A 19,242-nucleotide genomic window follows, 5' to 3' on the forward strand; every position below is an offset into this window, starting at 1 on the left:
AGTTTTCTGTTCTGGTCAACCTCTGTTGCAGACTTTCCCAATGAGCTGTTGGCAATCAGTTGTAGAGTTTTGAGTCATTTCAGCACAATGAAATGCTTGGCTTGTTTTATTTCATTTAAATATAGAGGCGGTTGTTTTCTTGATTCCAAGAGAGGCTGATGGAAGTTAGAAATGTGAATGTAGGTGTTGTAGATAGACTATGTGCATTGTTAACACTTTGTATACGGACAAAACAAGTGACTTAGGTGGTCTTACGCTGCTCCATGTCAGTGTCTTCTCAGGGCAAAATCACTGTAATTAGAAACACTCACTGCCTAGTCCAGCTCTTCATTCATGGCCCTTTTCAGAATAAGGTTATACACACTAGAAGCAGTTTTCGACGTGTTAACTCTTTATATTGAACTTCATAAACAGAAGTTTTGTTTGAGCTAAGTCCAAAATAAAATTTTTCAACAAAATTCTTCCTTATAGGTCTTTCAACAACCTAAAACACAGGAGGAGGTTTGCCAACTAAGCATCAATATCATGCAGGTAATAACTACAAACACTGGTACCCTGAGCTTGAAATAATGCAAATTATTTTTCAATCTTCTCTTATTTAGAATATATATAACATCTATACTAATAAAAGGTACTAGTTGTACCCATTAATAATGCAGATTTTGTAATCAAAGAAAACATGATAATTTCAAGAGAAACATCAAAAGTGCTTCATTCAAAGTAATGTCCATCGCTAGCTACACATTTCCCCCATCTTTCAGGTAATTTGTGGATACTGTCCCAATAGAACTTTTCTTGTTTTGAGGCAAACCATTCAGAGACCCAATTTTCCACTTCTTCGTACGTTTTGAAGCGCTGCTCAGAAAGTGCATGTGCCATCAATTGGAACAAGTGCTAAGCTGAAGGAGCAAGGTCTGGTGAACACAGTGGGTGGGTTCATACTTCCCAGACAAGATCTTTTAACGTGTCTTTAACTGGTTTTGAAGTGTGTGATGGTGCATTATCATGAAGCAAAATTACTTTGCCATGTCTTCTGGCCAATTCTGGTTGTTTTATGATTAAAGCGTGTTTCAAATTGATTTTTTATTGTCAGTAGGGATCAGTATTAATGGTTTCACCTGGTTTTAGAAGCTCATAATACTTCCTGATCCCACCAAACTCAGAGCATGGTCTTCTTTGTGAAGCGATTTGGCCTTGCAGTCGATGTTGATGGTTGACCTGGATCAACCCATGATTTTGTGTGTTTGGGATTCTCAAAATAAATCCACTTTTCATCACCAGTCACAATTCGATGCAAAAAAGACTTTGTTTCGTGCCATTGAAGCAACATTTTACTGATGACTTTTCCATTTTCCATTTGTCTTTCGTTCAGTTGATGTGGCACCCATATTCCTTCCTTTAAAATCTTTCCCACTGCTTGTAAACGATCGGAAATTGTTTGCTGAGCAACATTTAATCTTTCTGCAAGTTGTTTTTGAGTTTGACACTCATCTTCGTCCAATAATGATTGTAATTGTTGGTCTTTAAACTTTTTCGGTTGACCTGCACATTCTTTGTCTTTCACATCGAAATCATCACTTTTAAAGCATTTAAACCAGCGTTCACAAGTATCTTGAGATGGAACATGTTCACCATAAACTTCCCAAAGTATACGATAACTTTTTCTTCAAAATAAAGTAATGAATTAAAACTTCCCGCAAATGCTCTTTTTTTGGCATGAATTTCGACATTTTTAAGCGTAAAAATATGATAACACCTTCAGCAAATTTGACATGTGAAGTTTTGAAGCTTGCTGTCAATACAACAAAATAGCATCCATGTCAAATCGCATATATATCAACATATGTGTGACTTCATCTATTGAAAAAAATCTGCATTATTAACCAGTACACCTGGTAATATGCTAATTAGCCCGGACAGCCAAACGACCTTCTGGACGTCATTCCGGACATCCTTTAGAACATTGCTGCAGTGGCCGGGCGAGGCACAGGCGGTTAAGGGCGATCAGGCTGGCAGGGGAGCATTTAGGGGCGATCGGGCAGGCTGGCAGGCGAGCAGTTAGGACAGGGGTGGGCAAACTTTTTGACTCAAGGGCCACAATGGGTTCTTAAACTGGACCAGAGGGCCGGAACAAAAGCAAGGATGGAGTGTTTGTGTGAACTAATATAAATTCAAAGTAAACATCATTACATAAAAGGGTGCGGTCTTTTTTTTTTTTTTTTTAGTTTTATTCATTTCAAACAGGTCAGATCCGGCCCATGGGCCGTAGTTTGCCCACGGCTGAGTTAGGAGCTAGTGGTCCAGCATTTCGAGAGGAATCACCCCTAACCACTCTGCTTGCCTGCCTGATTGCCCCTAACTGCTTGCCTGCCTGCCTGCCTGATCACCCCTAACCCCTTTTGCCGCCTGCCTGATCATCCCTCACTGCTCGCCTGCCTGCCTTATTGCCCCTAACCGCCTCTGCCTCGGCCCCCACCGCCACAGCTTCGTTCAGAAGGACGTCCGGAATGACATCCGGAAGGTCGTTCGGCTCTTCGGTCTAATTAGCATATTACACTCTTATTATCTATACTAACAAAGAGCTAATATGCTAATGGTCAATATGTCATAGCGGCTAATGACCAGGTCTTTAACATATTAGTTGGGGCATTGCTCCAGAGACAGGGCGGAAGTGGGGAGGCACCCAGAGGAGGCAGGACCTTCCAATACTGGGGAGGGCAGGGGTGAGAGCCCATATACCCCCCTCACCAGTCCTTCGCCACCCACCGCTCACATTCTGAGTGCCCCGCGGCCCACCTGCCAGGGGAAGGAGCACAGCGCAGCAGGCGGGAGGCTTCTATGCTCTCCTCCAGCACCATGGTGGGGCGGAGCTGCCGTGTTGCTCCGGGGACTGAGCGGAAGTGGGGAGGCACCCAGAGAAGGTGGGACCAGCCCAAGGTGACTAGAGGGACTGAGGGTGGGGCTTGAAGTGGCCAGAGAAGGCCAGGGGGTCTGGCGGCTGGGCCAGGCGCACTGGAGCTCTGTGTGGACAGGTTCGGGTATAAAGGCAGGGCTGTAAGTGGGTGGGCTGGGCTGGGCCACATCATGATTTTCGAATCACATGCTGGGCTCCTAGTTATAGATAAAATTATTTTTAACTAGAGGCCCAGTGCACAAATACTGTGCACGGGTAGGGACCCTAGCGGCTGCCATCTGCCGGCCAGGGCCTCCATTCCCCCAGCTGGTGGCAGGCAGCTTCCCCCGGCTGCCTGCTGCCACTGCTGGCCTGGGCCTCCCTTCCCCTGGCTGCCTGCCACCAACACTGGCCAGGGCAGGGCCAAATAGGGGGAGGGGCTGCGGGCGGTTGGCCGGCTGGCCCCACCCCATGGTCGAACTCCCAGTTGAGGGAACAATTTGCATATTAGGCTTTTATTATATAGGCTATTCAAATAGATTAGAATCTATGAGCTCATGTCACTGAAACTTCTTATTTTTTAACTTAGACTTTTATATATTGTCTGGAACAATTGAGCACCAAGCCTGATGCAGATGTAGATACTGCACAGTAAGTAAAACTAAAATTAATCTCATTCATGCATTTAGGAGGATTGAAAATACAGACTGATGTTATATATTTGGTCTTTTCTCACATACTAAGATTTCCAATAAGAGAGAGAAATTATTATAAGAAATTTATAATTTTCTATATTTGACCTATGTTTTTTCCATAGTTTCTTTATCTTCTGAACTCATCATTACTAGAGAAATGTTGAGTAAACTGAGCACATGATCAGCTCAGTAATTATCCAAACAAAGTTTTATAAATAATAAAGTAGAAAATTAAATATATAAATTATTCATTAACTTTTATAATTCTGGTGGAGAGGATTTCACTAATACTCTTGTTAAAGACTAATTATTTTAGTGAGATTAATTCTGGGTCAGGCTTAGTTATTTGGACTGCAAAAGACAGATCTTGATTCTTGATATTTATAAATCCATGAGATAATGCTTTTATTTTTTAAATATTTTTCAGATGGTTCTATAGGATTTTTTTAAAATCTAGTTTTTCTGAATGACATTGCCATGTGTAACTTTTGTGCACCTAAGATTTATGCTCTGACACACATAATACTGAAATAAATGCCTGTTAAATTCATAATAAAAAATTAAGAATTTTTTTTCTGTTTTTCTGTTTCCTGGTATTGGGTTTTGCCTCTCAGTATAGAAACTGTCACCTCTCTGAGACATAATAAATATTTAATTCTTCTAGTTTTCCTTTAATTTTATATATCTGTTCACTTGTGAGCTGTTAACTAATTCCCTAACTCAACTCAGTTATAAATGGTTGACTCTGAAGGTGAGTTTGAAAAAGCCTTGTGGAGATTCTGATAGTCACGGTCATTTCAATTATGTAAGTCTATACCTAAAAATTAAATTATGAGTTATTTTCTCCCTTGGTGATTTGTTTTTAAATTTAATTAAGTCAGGATTAGGAAACTCAAAACTATATGGCCCTTATTAATAGAGTTTTTAGTGTCTAATTTGAGCTATTGATTGTTAAATATTAGAAACTTACAGAAAGTTATTTGATTTTTTTTCACCAAAGGATCAATTTTTTAAATTAAAGTACAGTTGATATACAATTAGTTTCAGGTGTTAGAACATAGTGATTCAGTACTTATATGCCTTATGAAGTGATCACCACAATAATCCTAGTAACCATCTGTTACATACAAAGTTATATTATTCACTATATTCCCTTAGCTGTACATTACATTCCTGTGACTTATTTATTGTGTAACTAGAATTTTGTACTTCTTGATCCCCTTCACCTTTTTTAATCTTCCCCTCGCCACCCTCCCCTCTGACATCAATCAGTTTGTTCTCTGTATCTATGAGTCTGTTTTATTTGTTCATTTGATTTGCTTTTTTACATCCCACACATAAAGAAAATCATATAGTATTTGTCTTTCTCTGTCTGACTTATTTCACTTAGTATAGTACCTCCTATATCTATGCATGTTGCAAATGGCAAGATTTCACTGTTTTAAATGGCCGAGTAATATTAATATTCCGATGTCTCTGTGTGTTTGTGTGTGTGTGTATGAGAGAGAGAGAGAGAGAGAGCATCTTTATCCATTCATGCATCTATAGATATCTATAGGTTGCTTTTATTTCTTGGCTATTGTAAATAATGCTGCAGTGAACATAGGGTAGGGTACGTATGTATTCTGAAAGAGTGATTTTGAAGTATTTACTTGTTTTATTAATACTCATGAGTGGAAGTTTGGGTAGTATGGTTGTTTTATTTTTAATTTTTTAAATATATTTTATTGATTTTTTACAGAGAGGAAGGGAGAGAGATAGAGAGTTAGAGACATCGATGAGAGAGAAACATCGATCAGCTGCCTCCTGCACACCTCCTCCTGGGGATGTGCCCACAACCACGGTACATGCCCTTGACCGGAACTGAACCTGGGACCTTTCAGTCCACAGACCGGCGCTCTATCCACTGAGCCACACTGGTTAGGGCTATTTTTAATTTTTTAAGGACCTGCCAAACTGTTTTCTATAGTGGCTGCATCAGTTTATAATCCCACCAATAGTACATGAGGGTTCTCTTTTCTTCACAATGCAAATATTGGTGTGCTTGATGTTGTCCTAGAGATACATTAAACTTTTTTCTTTTTGCTCTTCTGATTAGTTGATGTTTTACTACTTTGTCTTCCATATCTATGATTTTTTCTTTTGTAACAGCTAACCTGCTGTTGATTCCCTATAGTATATATTTTTCCTTTTAGTTATTATATTCTTAGTTCTGGTTGTATGTTTTTCCCCTGGTCTCTTTGTTGAACTTTTCACTCAGTTCATTCATTCTTCAACCAGATTCATTGAGCATTTCTATAGCCATTATTTTGAAATATTTATTTGCTAGACTGCTTAATCACCATTTCATTTAGGTTTTTTAACTGGGATTTTGTCCTTTTTTTGTTTAGAACACATTTCTCCATCTCCTCATTTTGCCTGTCTCCCTGTGTTTATTTCTGTGTATTAGTTGTAGTTTTGTTGTATCCATGGGAGGAGGTGAGCTCAGAATCTACTTACTCTGCCATCTCAATTCCCACTGTGCAGAGAACCGACCAAAAGATTTTAAAGCCAAATTAACATAAGGTTCACTTTTTTTTTTTTTTGAGGTATAGTTGACATATAACATTATATTAGCTTTTTTAATTTTAGGGCTTTGATTGTAACTGTTCTCTTTCTTGCTTTTATATTCAGTCTTTCCGTTGATGTTTCTTCTCCTGATTTGTTTGGAAGTATTCATGAAGACTTCAGTTTGACTTCTGTAAGTGAGATGATAAGTAATTAAGATGATAAATAGAGGGTGAAACATGTCATTTAAAAACTATGTAGCTGGACCAGAGTGGCTCAGTTGGTTGAGCATCATCCTGTGCACTGATGGTTCATATCCTGGTCAGGGCACATACTTGGGTTGCGGGTTTGATCTGTGGTTGGAGCATGTATAGAAGGTATCCAATAGATGTTCTCTCCCCTCCCCTCCCCTTCCCAAGCATGTCCGTGGGTGAGGATTTAAAAAACAACAACAAAACAACTAATATTTAATGGCTATTTCATAAATCTATCTAAATTACCTACTACATTAGTGCTGTAGCATTGTGTTTTATTTTGTGAAAATGTTAAAAAATATAGAATTTTATATATATTCTACACTTAAAATGTTTTTAGCTCAAGTTGCAACTTAACTAGTTCCTTCTACTCTCCACAGTTTGCATGTTCTTATGTGAACTACGTGTCCTAGTAGGTCCCTGGTGCTTGAAAGTTGGAGAGGAGACAGAGGACAGATGCCTGTTCCCTGCACATGTTTTCTTTTTAACCAGAGAGACTCTGCTTTTCTCTATTTTATTTCTGTCAGTTCTATAATAGCATTTATTTGAACACAAAATTCCATGGCAAAACCAAAATACGTGTGTGTGTGTGTGTGTGTAATATATATATAAAATCTCCTAATTGGTTAGATTAGAGGGGAGTGGGGAAACACTAAGGGTAAAACTTTAGATCACTCAAATAGTTTTTCCATTTGAGGAGAAGAACCATTTTTCTTCAACTACAGAGAGCTAATTACTATGGGTATGATGAACTCCTAGATAAGGCTAATATTCGGAAGGAAGATGATGGATAAGGCAATTAAGAATTGAATTTATTACTGGGAATCCAGATGAGAATTTCAAAGAGTGCAGCATGTTTAGAGTGGCTGGTAAGACATATTTACTTTATTTCATGTGCTTTATGTACAAGGACCACATAAGAGTAACACCAAGTCTAGGGTAATAGGGAATATGGCCTCCCAGCCTTACCTGTGCACCTTTCCAGAGCTGTTCATTGTTCTCTTTCTGATTTTTACTTGTCATTTAAACACGAGTGTGGGAGGAGCTTACATGCCATAATCCTCGTTACCTTGTTTTGTACTCGATTTCCCACCTATAGATTATGAGGGCTATTAACAGTGTTTCATTTGCTTGAAGGTACCTTAATAATTCCTGGTCTTTTAATTATATTTGTTGATGACCAAAAAAGGCATTGACTAGACTACACTCCACCAGAAATAGAGAGGAACATATTAAATAAACATTTTTAAATTTAGAAAGTTTTTAAAAATTTGAGGGGCCCAAATGAAATTATTGGGAGATATAACTTGTGCTTGGCAATTGAGTTTAAAGAGGGGAGGGTGGGGGTAAGGGGGAGAGAGCTCAACCAAAGGACTTGTATGCATGCATATAAGCTTAACCAATGGGCACAGACACCAGGGGAGTGAGGACATGAGTGTGGGGGCGGGGGGGCAATGGAGGGATAAGGACACATATGTAATTACCTTAATCAATAAAGAAAAAACAAACAAAAAAAACACACAAAATAATATGGAAAAAAAGTTTATTCTGTGGTTTGTATACCTCAAAGGACAGAGGCCTATTTCCATGTTTATCATATTGACTTTAACATAAATTATTCTGATTACATATGAAATAGGAAACAAATATGGGTGAGCACTTTTCCTGGAAAGTGGTTTTTGTCTTCATTTTTAGTCAAGAGATCTTAAACTAAGGCCCTAAATTAGTCACATTTGTCCAGATAATGCTCTTATAAGTGAGGGAGCACCGGGAAAGTGCTCTCTGTGAGCCTCAATAGCAGTGACAAATACCATTCCTGGAATTTTATTTATAAAAATAGTTCTTCTGAACAGTAAAAGTTGGTTTATTTATCAGCATTGGGGTCTGTAATTTTGATTAGAAATGACTTTAAACAGCTACAACTCTGGAGAGTATAGAATATAGGGCTCTAGTCCTCTCTATTACTGACACTGCAGGAGTCACTGTGTGCCTTCACTCCCCAAAAGAGGGAGACTGTCGTACATAAAAAATTCTGTGAAGTTCCACGTTTTTAAAAGAGCCCTCATATGGATTGTATTACAATTTTCTTATAAACTATTTTCTAAGAGTTTCCACAGTTTTTGTAATAGCTTAAAAATAGCCATTTTTAGCTTTTTGTGCACAAAGTATTAAGTAGAATAACTAATAACATGAATCCCTTTTATTTGAACTACAGCTGATTCTACTTTAGTTAACTGTTTTTCATCAGCCTATTTCTCTCTATAGCTGTTAAATTTCAAAGGGAACATTATTTGAATCTGTATTATATAATAATGAGCAATGAAAATTATAGAATTGTATTAATGTTTCTCTCTGTGTTAATATTGGGAAAGAAGGAGTCAAGGAAACCGAAATGTTGAATATTGATATTAAACATCAAGAGATTATAATTAAGTTTAATGGTAACTGTTAGACTTTAAATTTGTTAATATAAATGTAATTTTATAAAAATTTGTTTTACTCTTAGGAACAACAACTTTTGATAGTCCTAAGTAATTGCTGCTACCTACAGTGTCACACCTTCCTAAATATAGCAGAACATTTTGAAAAGCACAACTTTCAAGGAATAGAAAAAATAACACAGGTAAGTGAATTATGTTAAATGGACAAGTTGGTTTTTTTTTTTTATCAATTTCCAAACTACTTTCTCAGCACGCTCTTTCTTTTGCTTTCCTGTCCTTTTCCCTCTTCTTGCCCTCCCCTCCCATAATCCTTCCCTATTTTCATCCCACCCTGTTTTTTGAATGACTCTTGTCCTTCTCATAACTCACCTTGAATAATTAATTTAATACTCTCTTCTTTCCTCTAGAGCAAAGTTTTCTCAAGGTTAGAGCTGATTTACTACCCACCTAAGTTATTCAAAAGTAAGAGGGAAAAATAATGACACAAAGGCATAAAACCCAAATCTTTAAGAATCATCTCAAATTTTGGCTCCTTTTAAAGCTTTTACTCATAGCCAACAGCAGACTCCCTGAGCCTGCAGAAAAAAATAAATCTCTTCCTGCTTATTCACACTTTTTTCTCTCTCCCTTTCCATGTGTTTAAAATGATCCTTTTGCTTTACTACTTAAGCAGGCACACAGGTGCTTGAGCATGGACACAAATGCACACACACATACACACACACACACGAGACTGGATTACAAGAGCTGTAGGATGCTTAATATCTTGCTTAATATCTTAACTGAAAAACACATAGTCTCCATTCTCTACTCAATGGATATAGCAAGGCTGCACAAAAAATGAGTTCTGTATCAATGGAGTAGGTTTTTTAAAAGTTATATTTTGTTGTTTATATGTTTTCAAGTAACCAGAAAAGGAAAAAAATGAAGTAACCTTGTTACTAAAGGTTAGTTGGTTCCTGGGCAAAAGTTTATCAGATTTCTAAGTAAAACTAAGCTAGAACCACTTTTTAATGTCAGTACAGTTTTCTCGGTGCAAAGAATAAGAAAGATTATGATCTTGTTAATCTTATAATCAAAATGTACTCTCGATGGATCACATACTTTTTGCAAAATGATGGTTCCAGTTCATGAGCTCAATTGGGATTTTTTTTTTTCAAAGAATGAGAATATCGAAGTGGGTGGCTCTGTCTTGTTTTCCTGTCTTTTCGTAAAAATTAATCATTCTGATGAGAAATGTTGTGACTTAGGCTGCAGGGTCAAAAGTCAAGTTTATTTCCTTAAGTTTTTGTGTTGAGTACTGTAAGGTGTTCTCTTGCAGTGAACACTTTGTTTTTATGCAGTAACAATAATTACATCAGTATATTTATTGGAGAATTTTTAATCATTTAAAAATACATGAAATGATTAGGAATTTCAGTAAGTTTGGTTTTCTTTAGTTTTTTAAAAAGTTATAAATCGGAACTATCTATTGTTTCAGTTTATATATTTAGGAAGTAAAACGAAAGTGACATATAAATAGACTTTGTCCAGATCATTTTGAGACCAAGGTAATATGAAGGGTTTGTAAGTGCAGCTTAGAATAAATGGTAGGCTATTTTTCACATTGAGAATTTGAAAATTTTAATTGACCAGTGATATTTTGAAATTATTCAGTTGTATAAATAGTAAAGTAGATTTAGATTATAACATTTGTGTTAATTTTGTTTGTTAATGAGTAAATTCATTAATTACATGATACCAACCAAGTCAAATATATTTTTGCATTAAGGGAAAAAGGTTGCCAACTGCTATTGTTTTCAATAGTCTGTTTTCAAAAGACAGCTAATCTAGGGGTAAGATTCCTGAGAAATCAAGGGGGCATGTAGATCGCATGAATAACTTAGTATCTATCCTTTCGCCCTGTTTCTGCTCTTAGAGATAATGGTTCATTGAGGGCTTCTCACTTAGTGTCACCAGACACTAGACATTCTCTCAGATCTCCTTCCAGGGATGAACTGGTGGTTTGTCAAGGGTTCATCTGAGCATATTTTCTCCTGCTTCCCTATTGGTTCTACCAATAGAAGGAGGAAAAGTAATAGTTGTTAATTCCCTAAATCTTGTTCCCTGTCTTCAAAAGTAGAAAGAATTTTAATATTGAGATAGTACAGAAATAACTGTGCTTTTTAGGAGTTTATTAAATAGTGACCAATGATCATTTAAAGCTGGAATGATTTCATATATACAATTTGCAAATAACCCTGTGAAGTAATTAAGGTATTAACTCAGGTGTTTTTTTTCATACAAAAGCTGCTAGGAGAAGATAATGATTTGACCTATTTAATAAGTAGCAGAGTAAAGCAGGACTTAACATTAAGTTTTCTCATTCTAAATCCAGAATGCTTTCTGGCCCAGAACCATATATCTTAAAATAAAGAACAAAATTGTTCCCTGGAAATATACCAAAGGAATAGGAAGATGTGGTAACTATAATTATATAATTCCAAGGAATCTTTTTTACATATATAAAATGCTATTTTAACCTATCTTAGTCTTTAAAAAGCAAATGTCCAATTTACAGTATGATAATTGCAGATTTTCAGTTTACTCAGAACTGTAGTCATTAAACAAGTCTGTCATTAAATTCTTTTTTTAATTTAATTTTATTGATTCTTTTACAGAGAGGAAGGGAGAGGGATAGAGAGTTAGAAACATTAATAAGAGAGAAACATCACTCAGCTGCCTGCTGCACACCTCTTACTGGGGATGTGCCTGCAACCAAGGTACATGCCCTTGACCGGAATCGAAACTGGGACCTTTCAGTCTGCAGGCTGACACTCTATCCACTGAGCCAAACCATTTAGGGCTGTCATTAAATTCTTGATTGAGGTTTTACTACTACATGGGGGTTGAGAAAGGGCAGTTTTGGGGGTTTTTTTTTAGTATATCCAGGGAAGATTCTATACCAACAGCAATCAATTTTAAAGATTTTGTGTCCCTTGAACCGAATGTGCTATATTTTATGTATTTAAGTATGTTTAGCTTAACGGTATATAATCCTTAAATTTTGCATCAAACCTTTTGAATTCACAGAAGTGAATGATTATGGCTTGTGACCTCACTTTATTTATTTCCCCCATCTCTTAATAATATAAATTAGCTAAATTTTGTTTAGAAGCTATTTTAATAAAATAAATTACTTGCAAATTAATCCTTTTGGGAGTTTAAGATCTTATGGACAGGAATTATAAATTGGGAGATGAATGCCATGAAGAGCACTGAAATGTGGGAAGGAGAACAATATAATCAGATCTGTATTTCTGAAAGCCCCATCCTGAAAACACCACAGATAGAATTTAGAGATTAAGCTAAGAATTTGGGAGGGAGGCTCCTACAATAGCACAGTAGTGGAAAAGGATTGAGTTTAAACAGAAGAGAAACATAGATAGGTTGATGTTTGAACTGTTTTAATCTTTCTCTCATGGCATTCATCACCCCTACTCCAATCCCCTTTCATCTAGTCACTCATCTTTCCTTGATCATTTCGTGCAATATGTCTTCTCATTAATTTAATGAACATTAGCTTACCAGGCTCTATTTTAAGAACACTTACGTATAGTTTGTTTTACTATCTATCAGGAATGCCTTTTCCTCAGTCTTGACATGACAAAATCTTGATCCTTCAAAGCCCCACTCAGATACAAAGTCTCATCCTGTAAAGAGCCTCTTATGACCTCTTCTTATCTGTTTTTCCAAGGTACAAAATGAATCAAATCGTCTTCTGATGATGTTCTATTCACACCCCTGGAATAGCATTTTAACACATGACATTATGATTAGTTTAATATTGGTATACTTTCTATTAAATTTATCTGTATTGTTGAAAGTAGTCCCCCTTTTCTTCACCATTAACCCTCTCCACCTCACACCCACCCCTCCCAGGTCTTTACCACACTATTGTCTGTGTCCATGGGCTGTGCATATCCTATCTAATAAAAGAGAAACATGGTAATTAGCGTACGACCGCTACCCTTCCCATTGGCTAATCAGGGCAATATGCAAATTAACTGTCAGCCAAGATGGCGGCCGGCAGCCATGCAGCTTGAAGCTAACATGAGGCTTGCTTGCTTCAGTGACAGAGGAAACCAACGTTCCCTGCCTGCCTTGCCAGCCTCTGAGCCTGCAGTTTGAAACATTGTAACAAATATAGAAGCTAAACAAAACCCCAGAAACCTGCTTTCAGCGAGCTGGGATCTCAGAGCTGGAGTTATACATTGTTTCGATTATAGAACCCAAACAAACCAGATACCTGCTTTCAGCAGCAGAGGACTCAGAGCTGGATCCAGAGCTAAAGCTGGCCCAGAATAAAAAAAAAAAAGAAAAAAAGGAGCAGTTGGGAGCTTCAGCCCTCAGCTCCTCACCCAGGCTGGCCAGGCACCTCAGTGGGGACCCCCACCCTGATCCAGGACACCCTTTAGGGCAAAAAAGCCAGCCCCACCCATGCACCAGGCCTCTATCCTATATAGTAAAAGAGTAATATGCCTCCCAGCACCGGGATCAGTGGAGCCGAGAGGCCTCCTGGCACCGGGATCAGCGTGACAGGGGGAAGCGCCTAAACCCCCTGATCGCCCTGCGGCTCTGTGTGTGACAGGGGGCGGGCCACAATCTCCCTATCCGCCCTGCTCTGTTCATGACAGGGGAAGGTGCCCCAACCTCCTGATCAGCCCTGCTCTGTGCCTGATACGGGGGAGCTCCCCAACCCCCTGATCGCCCAGCAGCTCTGTGTGTGACAGGGTGCAGCGCCCCAACCCCCCCGCCCTCCGACGGGCCCTGCTCTGTGTGTGACGGGGTAGAGCCATAACCTCCCCATCAGCCCTGCCCTGAGTGTGAGAGTGGCGACGCCCCAACCCCCTGATCGGCCCTGCTCTGTGGGTGATAGAGGGCGGCGCCCCAACCCCCCCCCCCCCACACGGGCCCTGCTCTGTGTGTGATGGGGTAAAGCCATAACTTCCCCGTCGGGCCTGCCCTGAGTGTGACAGTGGCGGCACCCCAACCCCCTGATCGGCCCTGCTCTGTGGGTGATAGAGGGCGGCGCCCCAACCCCCTGATCCGCCCTGCTCTGTGTGTGACAGGGGGCGGTGCCCCAACTCCCCTATCGGCCCTACTCTGTGACGGGGGGGGGGAGCTCCTCAACCCCCTGATGGGCCCTGCTCTGTGCGTGACGGGGGGAGCTCCTCAACCCCCTGATCGACCCTGCTCTGTGTGTGACGGGGGTGGCGCCGCAACCTCCCCTTCGACCCTGCCTTGAGTGTGACAGGGGGCGATGCCCCAACCCCCCAATCGGCCCTACCCTGAGCGTGACTGAGGGTGGCATCACAACCTCCCAATCTGCCCTACTCTGTGCATGACAGGGGGCAGCGCCCCAACTCCCCAATCGGCCCTGCTCTGAGCACGACCAGGGGCTGCACCTAGGGATTGGGCCTGCCCTCTGCCACCCGGGAGCAGGCCTAAGCCAGCAGGGCGTTATCTCCCAAGGGGTCCCAGACTGCGAGAGGGCAAGGCCAGGCTGAGGGATTCCCCCTTCCCCCCGAGTGCACAAATTTTTGTGCACCAGGTCTCTAGTCTACACTAATAAAAGAGAAAGATGCAAATTGATCATATCTTCATAACGCCCACCAGCCAATCAGGAGTGAGTATGCAAATTAACCCAACAAAGCTGGTGGGTTAATTTGCATACACAGGCACTTCGTGGCCAGGGGAAGGGAGGCGGGCGATGCTTGCATCATCGCCATGGCTATGACACAGGCATTATGCACCGCCCCAGCCACTCTGGGCCTCTGGGCAGTGTGGGAAGGTGGAAAGGTGGCTCTGGGCTGGAGCGATGGCGGTGTCGGCAGCCAGGGGAAGGAAGGCCCATTCTTTTTTTTCTTTTTCTTTTTTTTTTTATATTGTATTGATTTTTTACAAAGAGGAAAGGAGAGGAATAGAGAGTTAGAAACATCGATGAGAGAGAAGCATCGATCAACTGCCTCCTGCATACCCCCTACTGGGGATGTGTCCACAACTAAGGTACATGTCCTTAACTGTAATCGAATCTGGGACCCTTCAGTCTGCAGGCCGACGCTCTATCCACTGAGCCAAACCGATTAGGGCAGGAAGGCCCACTCTTGCATGAATCTTTGTACATTGGGCCTCTAGTTTATAATAATAAAAGGGTAAAATGCTAATTAGACCGAATGTCCTTCTGGACGAAGCCATGGCCAGACTGAAGCCCAGGTCCCGGGTGCCCGGTGGCGGCTGCTGAAGGGAAGCAGCCCGGGGCCTGGGTGCAGGAGGAAAGCTGGTGCCGCCAGCTGGGGGAAGGAAGGCCTACTCTTGCATGAATTTTTGTGCATTGGGCCTCTAGTATGCATATAAATTCCCTGGATAATCTCTCCCCAACCATCCCTGCCTTCCCTCTGAAATTCGTCAGTCTGTTCCATGCTTCTATGTCTCTGGATCTATTTTATTCATTAGATTCCACATATGACTAAGATCATGTGATCTTATCTTTCTCTGACTGGCTTATTTCATTTAGCATAATACTCTTCAGGTCCATCTATGCTGTTGCAAAGGGTAAGAGGTCCTTCTTTTTTACTGCCACATAGTATTCCATTGGGTAAATGTATCACAGCTCTTTAATCCACTCCTCTGCTGATGGGCACTTGGGCTGTTTCCAAATCTTAGCTATTGTAAATAAATGCTATTATAAACATAGGAGTGCATATATTCTTTCTGATTGCTGTCTTGGGTTTCTTAGGATATATTCCTTTTTTAGATTATAAAATTCAAGAATTTTTATTAAATATTTTATCTTTACAAAAGAATGGATCTTATGTAGATATAAGAATAATAAAATGAACATGTGCACCCACCACCAAGCTGAAGAAATGAAGCGTCATTTCAGACCCCTTCATGCCTGCTCATTTGTTTGCATCACCCTCCTTTCCCTATGGACTCTGTTGCACTTTGCAGTTTTTAAACTGTACTTTGTTCCATATTACCTGTTTTTTTACTTTTAAAGAGCGTAAATGGGATCATCTGGTATGTATTTTTCTATACTTTCTTTTTCTACTCAATATTGTTTTTGCTATTCTTGTTGCTGTATGTGGGTTATACTAATTTATAAAGTGAGCTAGAGTGTGTCTTCTTCTTTCTTCTTTATAATCAACTGTATGTGTATTAGATTTCATCCATTTTGCCTACATTTTCAAATTAGGCCTAATACTAGTATTTTTTATAATAGTTTCATATTATTTCAATCTCACTGCATTTGAAGTTCTGACCCACATTTATACTTGCTTGCTTGCTTAATATTTTCAGTCTTTTCTTGATCGCTCTTGTCAGAATCTTTTCAAGAACCAACTCTTAGTTTTACTGTTCTCTCTCTCTCTCTCTCTCTCTCTCTCTCTCTCTCTCTCTATATATATATATATATATATATATTTTTTTTTTTTTTCTGTTGCAGTAATTTTGGTGCTTAGCTTAATTATGTGTTTTTTAATAACTCATTAATTCCATACCTTTCTGAGTTTTTAATACTAACATTTAAGACTATGAATTTCCCTTTATCTCTCTAGATAAGTTCTACATGTTAACATATGGTATTTTAATTTTTCAGTTTTGTATTTTCTAATTTTAATTTCATGAGTTGTGTTTTTATACACAACATATGTGATTTTAAATTTTCAAATTGGGAGAGCAATGTTTTCCATATTGGGAGTTAGTTTTCTTTATTACAGATTTCTAACAATGGTTCTGAGGTCAGAAAATAGGTTTGTAATAACTTTGTTGAAACTTGCTTTGCAGGATACATGGTGAGCTTTCTTAGATATTCTAACTTCTTGAAAAGATTATGTCCTTCAATTTTGAATGCCACATTCCATATATGTCCATGAAGTCAAGTTTGTGAATTGTGTTGAATCTTCTGTATCCATTCCTTTCCTTTGTTTACAGTATTTTGGTCTTTAATCTGTTGATGACTAGAAAGCATGTATGAAAATTTTTCTTTGGCTACTTTTTAGATATTTTCTTTGTCTCCAACATTCTGAAGTCACCATAATGTATCTCTTGATATGAGTATTACTTTTTTGCCGTTTTTCCCTTGACTCTGATTTATACCTTTAATCAATTCTGATAAATTCTCAGCCATTACCTCTTAATATTTTCTCTATTAACTCTTTTCTCCTTCAAGATCTCCTATTGGATATGTATTAGATCTCTTGCTTTATTCTCCATCTCTCATATTTTTATTTTATGTATTTCCCCTCATCTTTAATTCTATGAAATGATTAGGAATCATTTCTAAAGTTCTCTCTTTCTTGTTCATTTCTCCTCAATTATGTCTAAGCTTGCTGAAACTTACTGTCTTTTGATATTTCAGTTTTTCATTTTCAGAAACTCTTTTTCATTTTTATTGCTAAGTAATAGAAAATTATTGACTTACTCTGGAAGGGTATAATTTCAAACATCAGTGTAGCACAGTGATTTTTAACTAGTGTGCCACAGAATTTTTAAAATATGCAGTACCAGAGTAGTCAGAGGCTCTGACCTCTTGTCCCTTAGATCAGCGGTTCTCAACCTGTGGGTTGCGACCCCTTTGGGGGTCGAACGACCCTCTCACAGGGGTCGCCTAAATACATCCTGCATATCAGATATTTACATTACGATTCATAACAGTAGCAAAATTACAGTTATGAAGTAGCAACGAAAATAACTTTATGGTTGGGGGTCACCACAACATGACGAACTATATTAAAGGGTCGGGGCAGAGACAACCGAAACAAAGAGGAGCTCAAACCGTTATAGTCTCGCCTTCAGAACTTTCAGAAAACATCACAGCCCTGCCAGTACCTTGATTTGAGCCCAGAAAAACATCCAACCCACAGAACGGTCAAACTTCAAGTGAAGGCCGGCCTTCGAGTGACAGCGATGCAAGATGGCAGCCAGCATGGGCTCGGGAGTAAAAGTCCCTTGCCATTTTAAACTGTTGGAAGAACTGGAAGAAGGCCAAAATGGAGGGGATGGCACAATTAGTTGGGGTGTAGAAGATGACGAAGACATGACACTTACAAGATGGGCAGGGATAATAATAGGGCCTCCAAGAACAGTTTATGAAAACCGAATGCACAGCCTTAAAATAGAATGTGGACCTAAATACCCTGAAGTACCCCCCGTTGTAGGATTTGTAACAAAAATTAATATGAATGGAGTTAATAGTTCTAATGGAGTGGTGGACCCAAAGGTTGTATTAGTGCTAGAGAAATGGAATCGTGCATATAGTATCAAACATGTCCTGCACGAGCTTTGGCACCTAATGCTGACTAGTGATAATATATCACTCCCTCAGCCACCTGAAGGGCAGTGTTACAGCAACTAATCAAAAGAAAACCACAGGCCCACCCCTCCCCCATTCGATTTAAGCAGTCTTCATTTTCCACAGTAGTAACCTTTCTAGATATGTCTTGTAGACATCAGAGTACTGGAAAGGAAGCTCCTGTTCAAAGGCAGTTTATCTTAAGATACTGTAAGTGATACTAATTTGTTATCCGTTTGAAATATATAAGTTGTGCTATAATAAGTCATCCTGTCAAGTAGAAAAATAAAATAAAAATAAAGGGTAGCGGCATTAGGAAGGTTGAGAACCACTGCCTTAGATTGTCAAATAAAAAAATTACAAGAGGCAACACAATAGCCGTTCAGTGTGACTGAATCAAAATTATATCTATTTTTTTGTTAGTTCGGCAAAAAATATATTTTTTTTGGTTGTGCCTCAGGATTTTAGCAGTTAGTTTATCTGTTCCATGAGATGGAAAAGATGGAAAATCGCTGGTATGGGAGATAGTGGTATGGCAGTAAAGTTCTTTCCAGTGTCCTTCAGATTGTTCTGTGTAAGTGGCCAAGTAAAATACAGTGTATAGTAAAAGAAAAAAGACTATCTCTTTATCCCTTCCTTAAAAGGAGAAGATTGGAGCAATCAGTAAAGTCTAATTAATGGGATATAAGGTAGTTAGCTTGATTATAAAAAATTCACAGAAAAAAGTTTTGGGAATGATGATAAAGATTAATAGTAAGTCACCAGGTTAGAATCTCAGTAGAAGGTAAAGGAAGTGAGAAATGATGGTGTTTACTAACAAGTCATAGAAACATCGCCTGTTATTTTGTTTCAGAGTAAGAATATATTCTGTTTTATCCAGTTTTCTCTTTTGTTGTTGTTTTAATAGTGCCACCTCTATTCAGGATTAAGAGTTTATTTTTTAAGTTAATTATTTACTTGGTATTTAGTTTGTCCAAATTTGATAAGTTATGGTTCAATAACATAAAGGAATGTCAGTTTGCATCTGCCTCTTGCAATGAATTAAAAATAGATTAATTTGATTAAACCTAGTAATTCA

At 38.9% G+C, this 19,242-nt stretch overlaps 2 protein-coding genes across 7 annotated transcripts in view; both read left to right on the forward strand.

Annotated features, from left to right (window-relative positions):
• The window catches only part of EXOC2 (exocyst complex component 2), a 260,156-nt gene that overhangs the window by 189,151 nt on the left and 51,763 nt on the right, over positions 1-19,242 (forward strand). For all 6 annotated transcript variants that reach the window (XM_036347812.1, XM_036347811.1, XM_036347813.1 and 3 more), the window contains 4 exons: positions 472-531; positions 3,483-3,544; positions 6,262-6,328; positions 8,896-9,012. In XM_036347812.1, the coding sequence (XP_036203705.1) occupies positions 472-531; positions 3,483-3,544; positions 6,262-6,328; positions 8,896-9,012 (306 nt within the window). The remainder of the gene's footprint in view (positions 1-471; positions 532-3,482; positions 3,545-6,261; positions 6,329-8,895; positions 9,013-19,242) is intronic.
• On the forward strand, positions 17,632-18,252 carry LOC118675307 (ubiquitin-conjugating enzyme E2 variant 1-like). The gene has a single exon (XM_036347820.1). The coding sequence runs from the start codon at positions 17,787-17,789 to the stop codon at positions 18,225-18,227; it is 441 nt and encodes a 146-aa protein (XP_036203713.1). The 5' UTR covers positions 17,632-17,786; the 3' UTR covers positions 18,228-18,252.

This window comes from Myotis myotis, unplaced genomic scaffold, assembly GCF_014108235.1.
Source record: "Myotis myotis isolate mMyoMyo1 unplaced genomic scaffold, mMyoMyo1.p scaffold_m19_p_2, whole genome shotgun sequence".
Taxonomy (NCBI): Eukaryota; Metazoa; Chordata; class Mammalia; order Chiroptera; family Vespertilionidae; genus Myotis; species Myotis myotis.

Bases quoted from the DNA above. Each gene is read 5' to 3' on its own strand.
- LOC118675307 (XM_036347820.1), top strand. From the start codon at position 17,787: ATGGCAGCCAGCATGGGCTCGGGAGTAAAAGTCCCTTGCCATTTTAAA.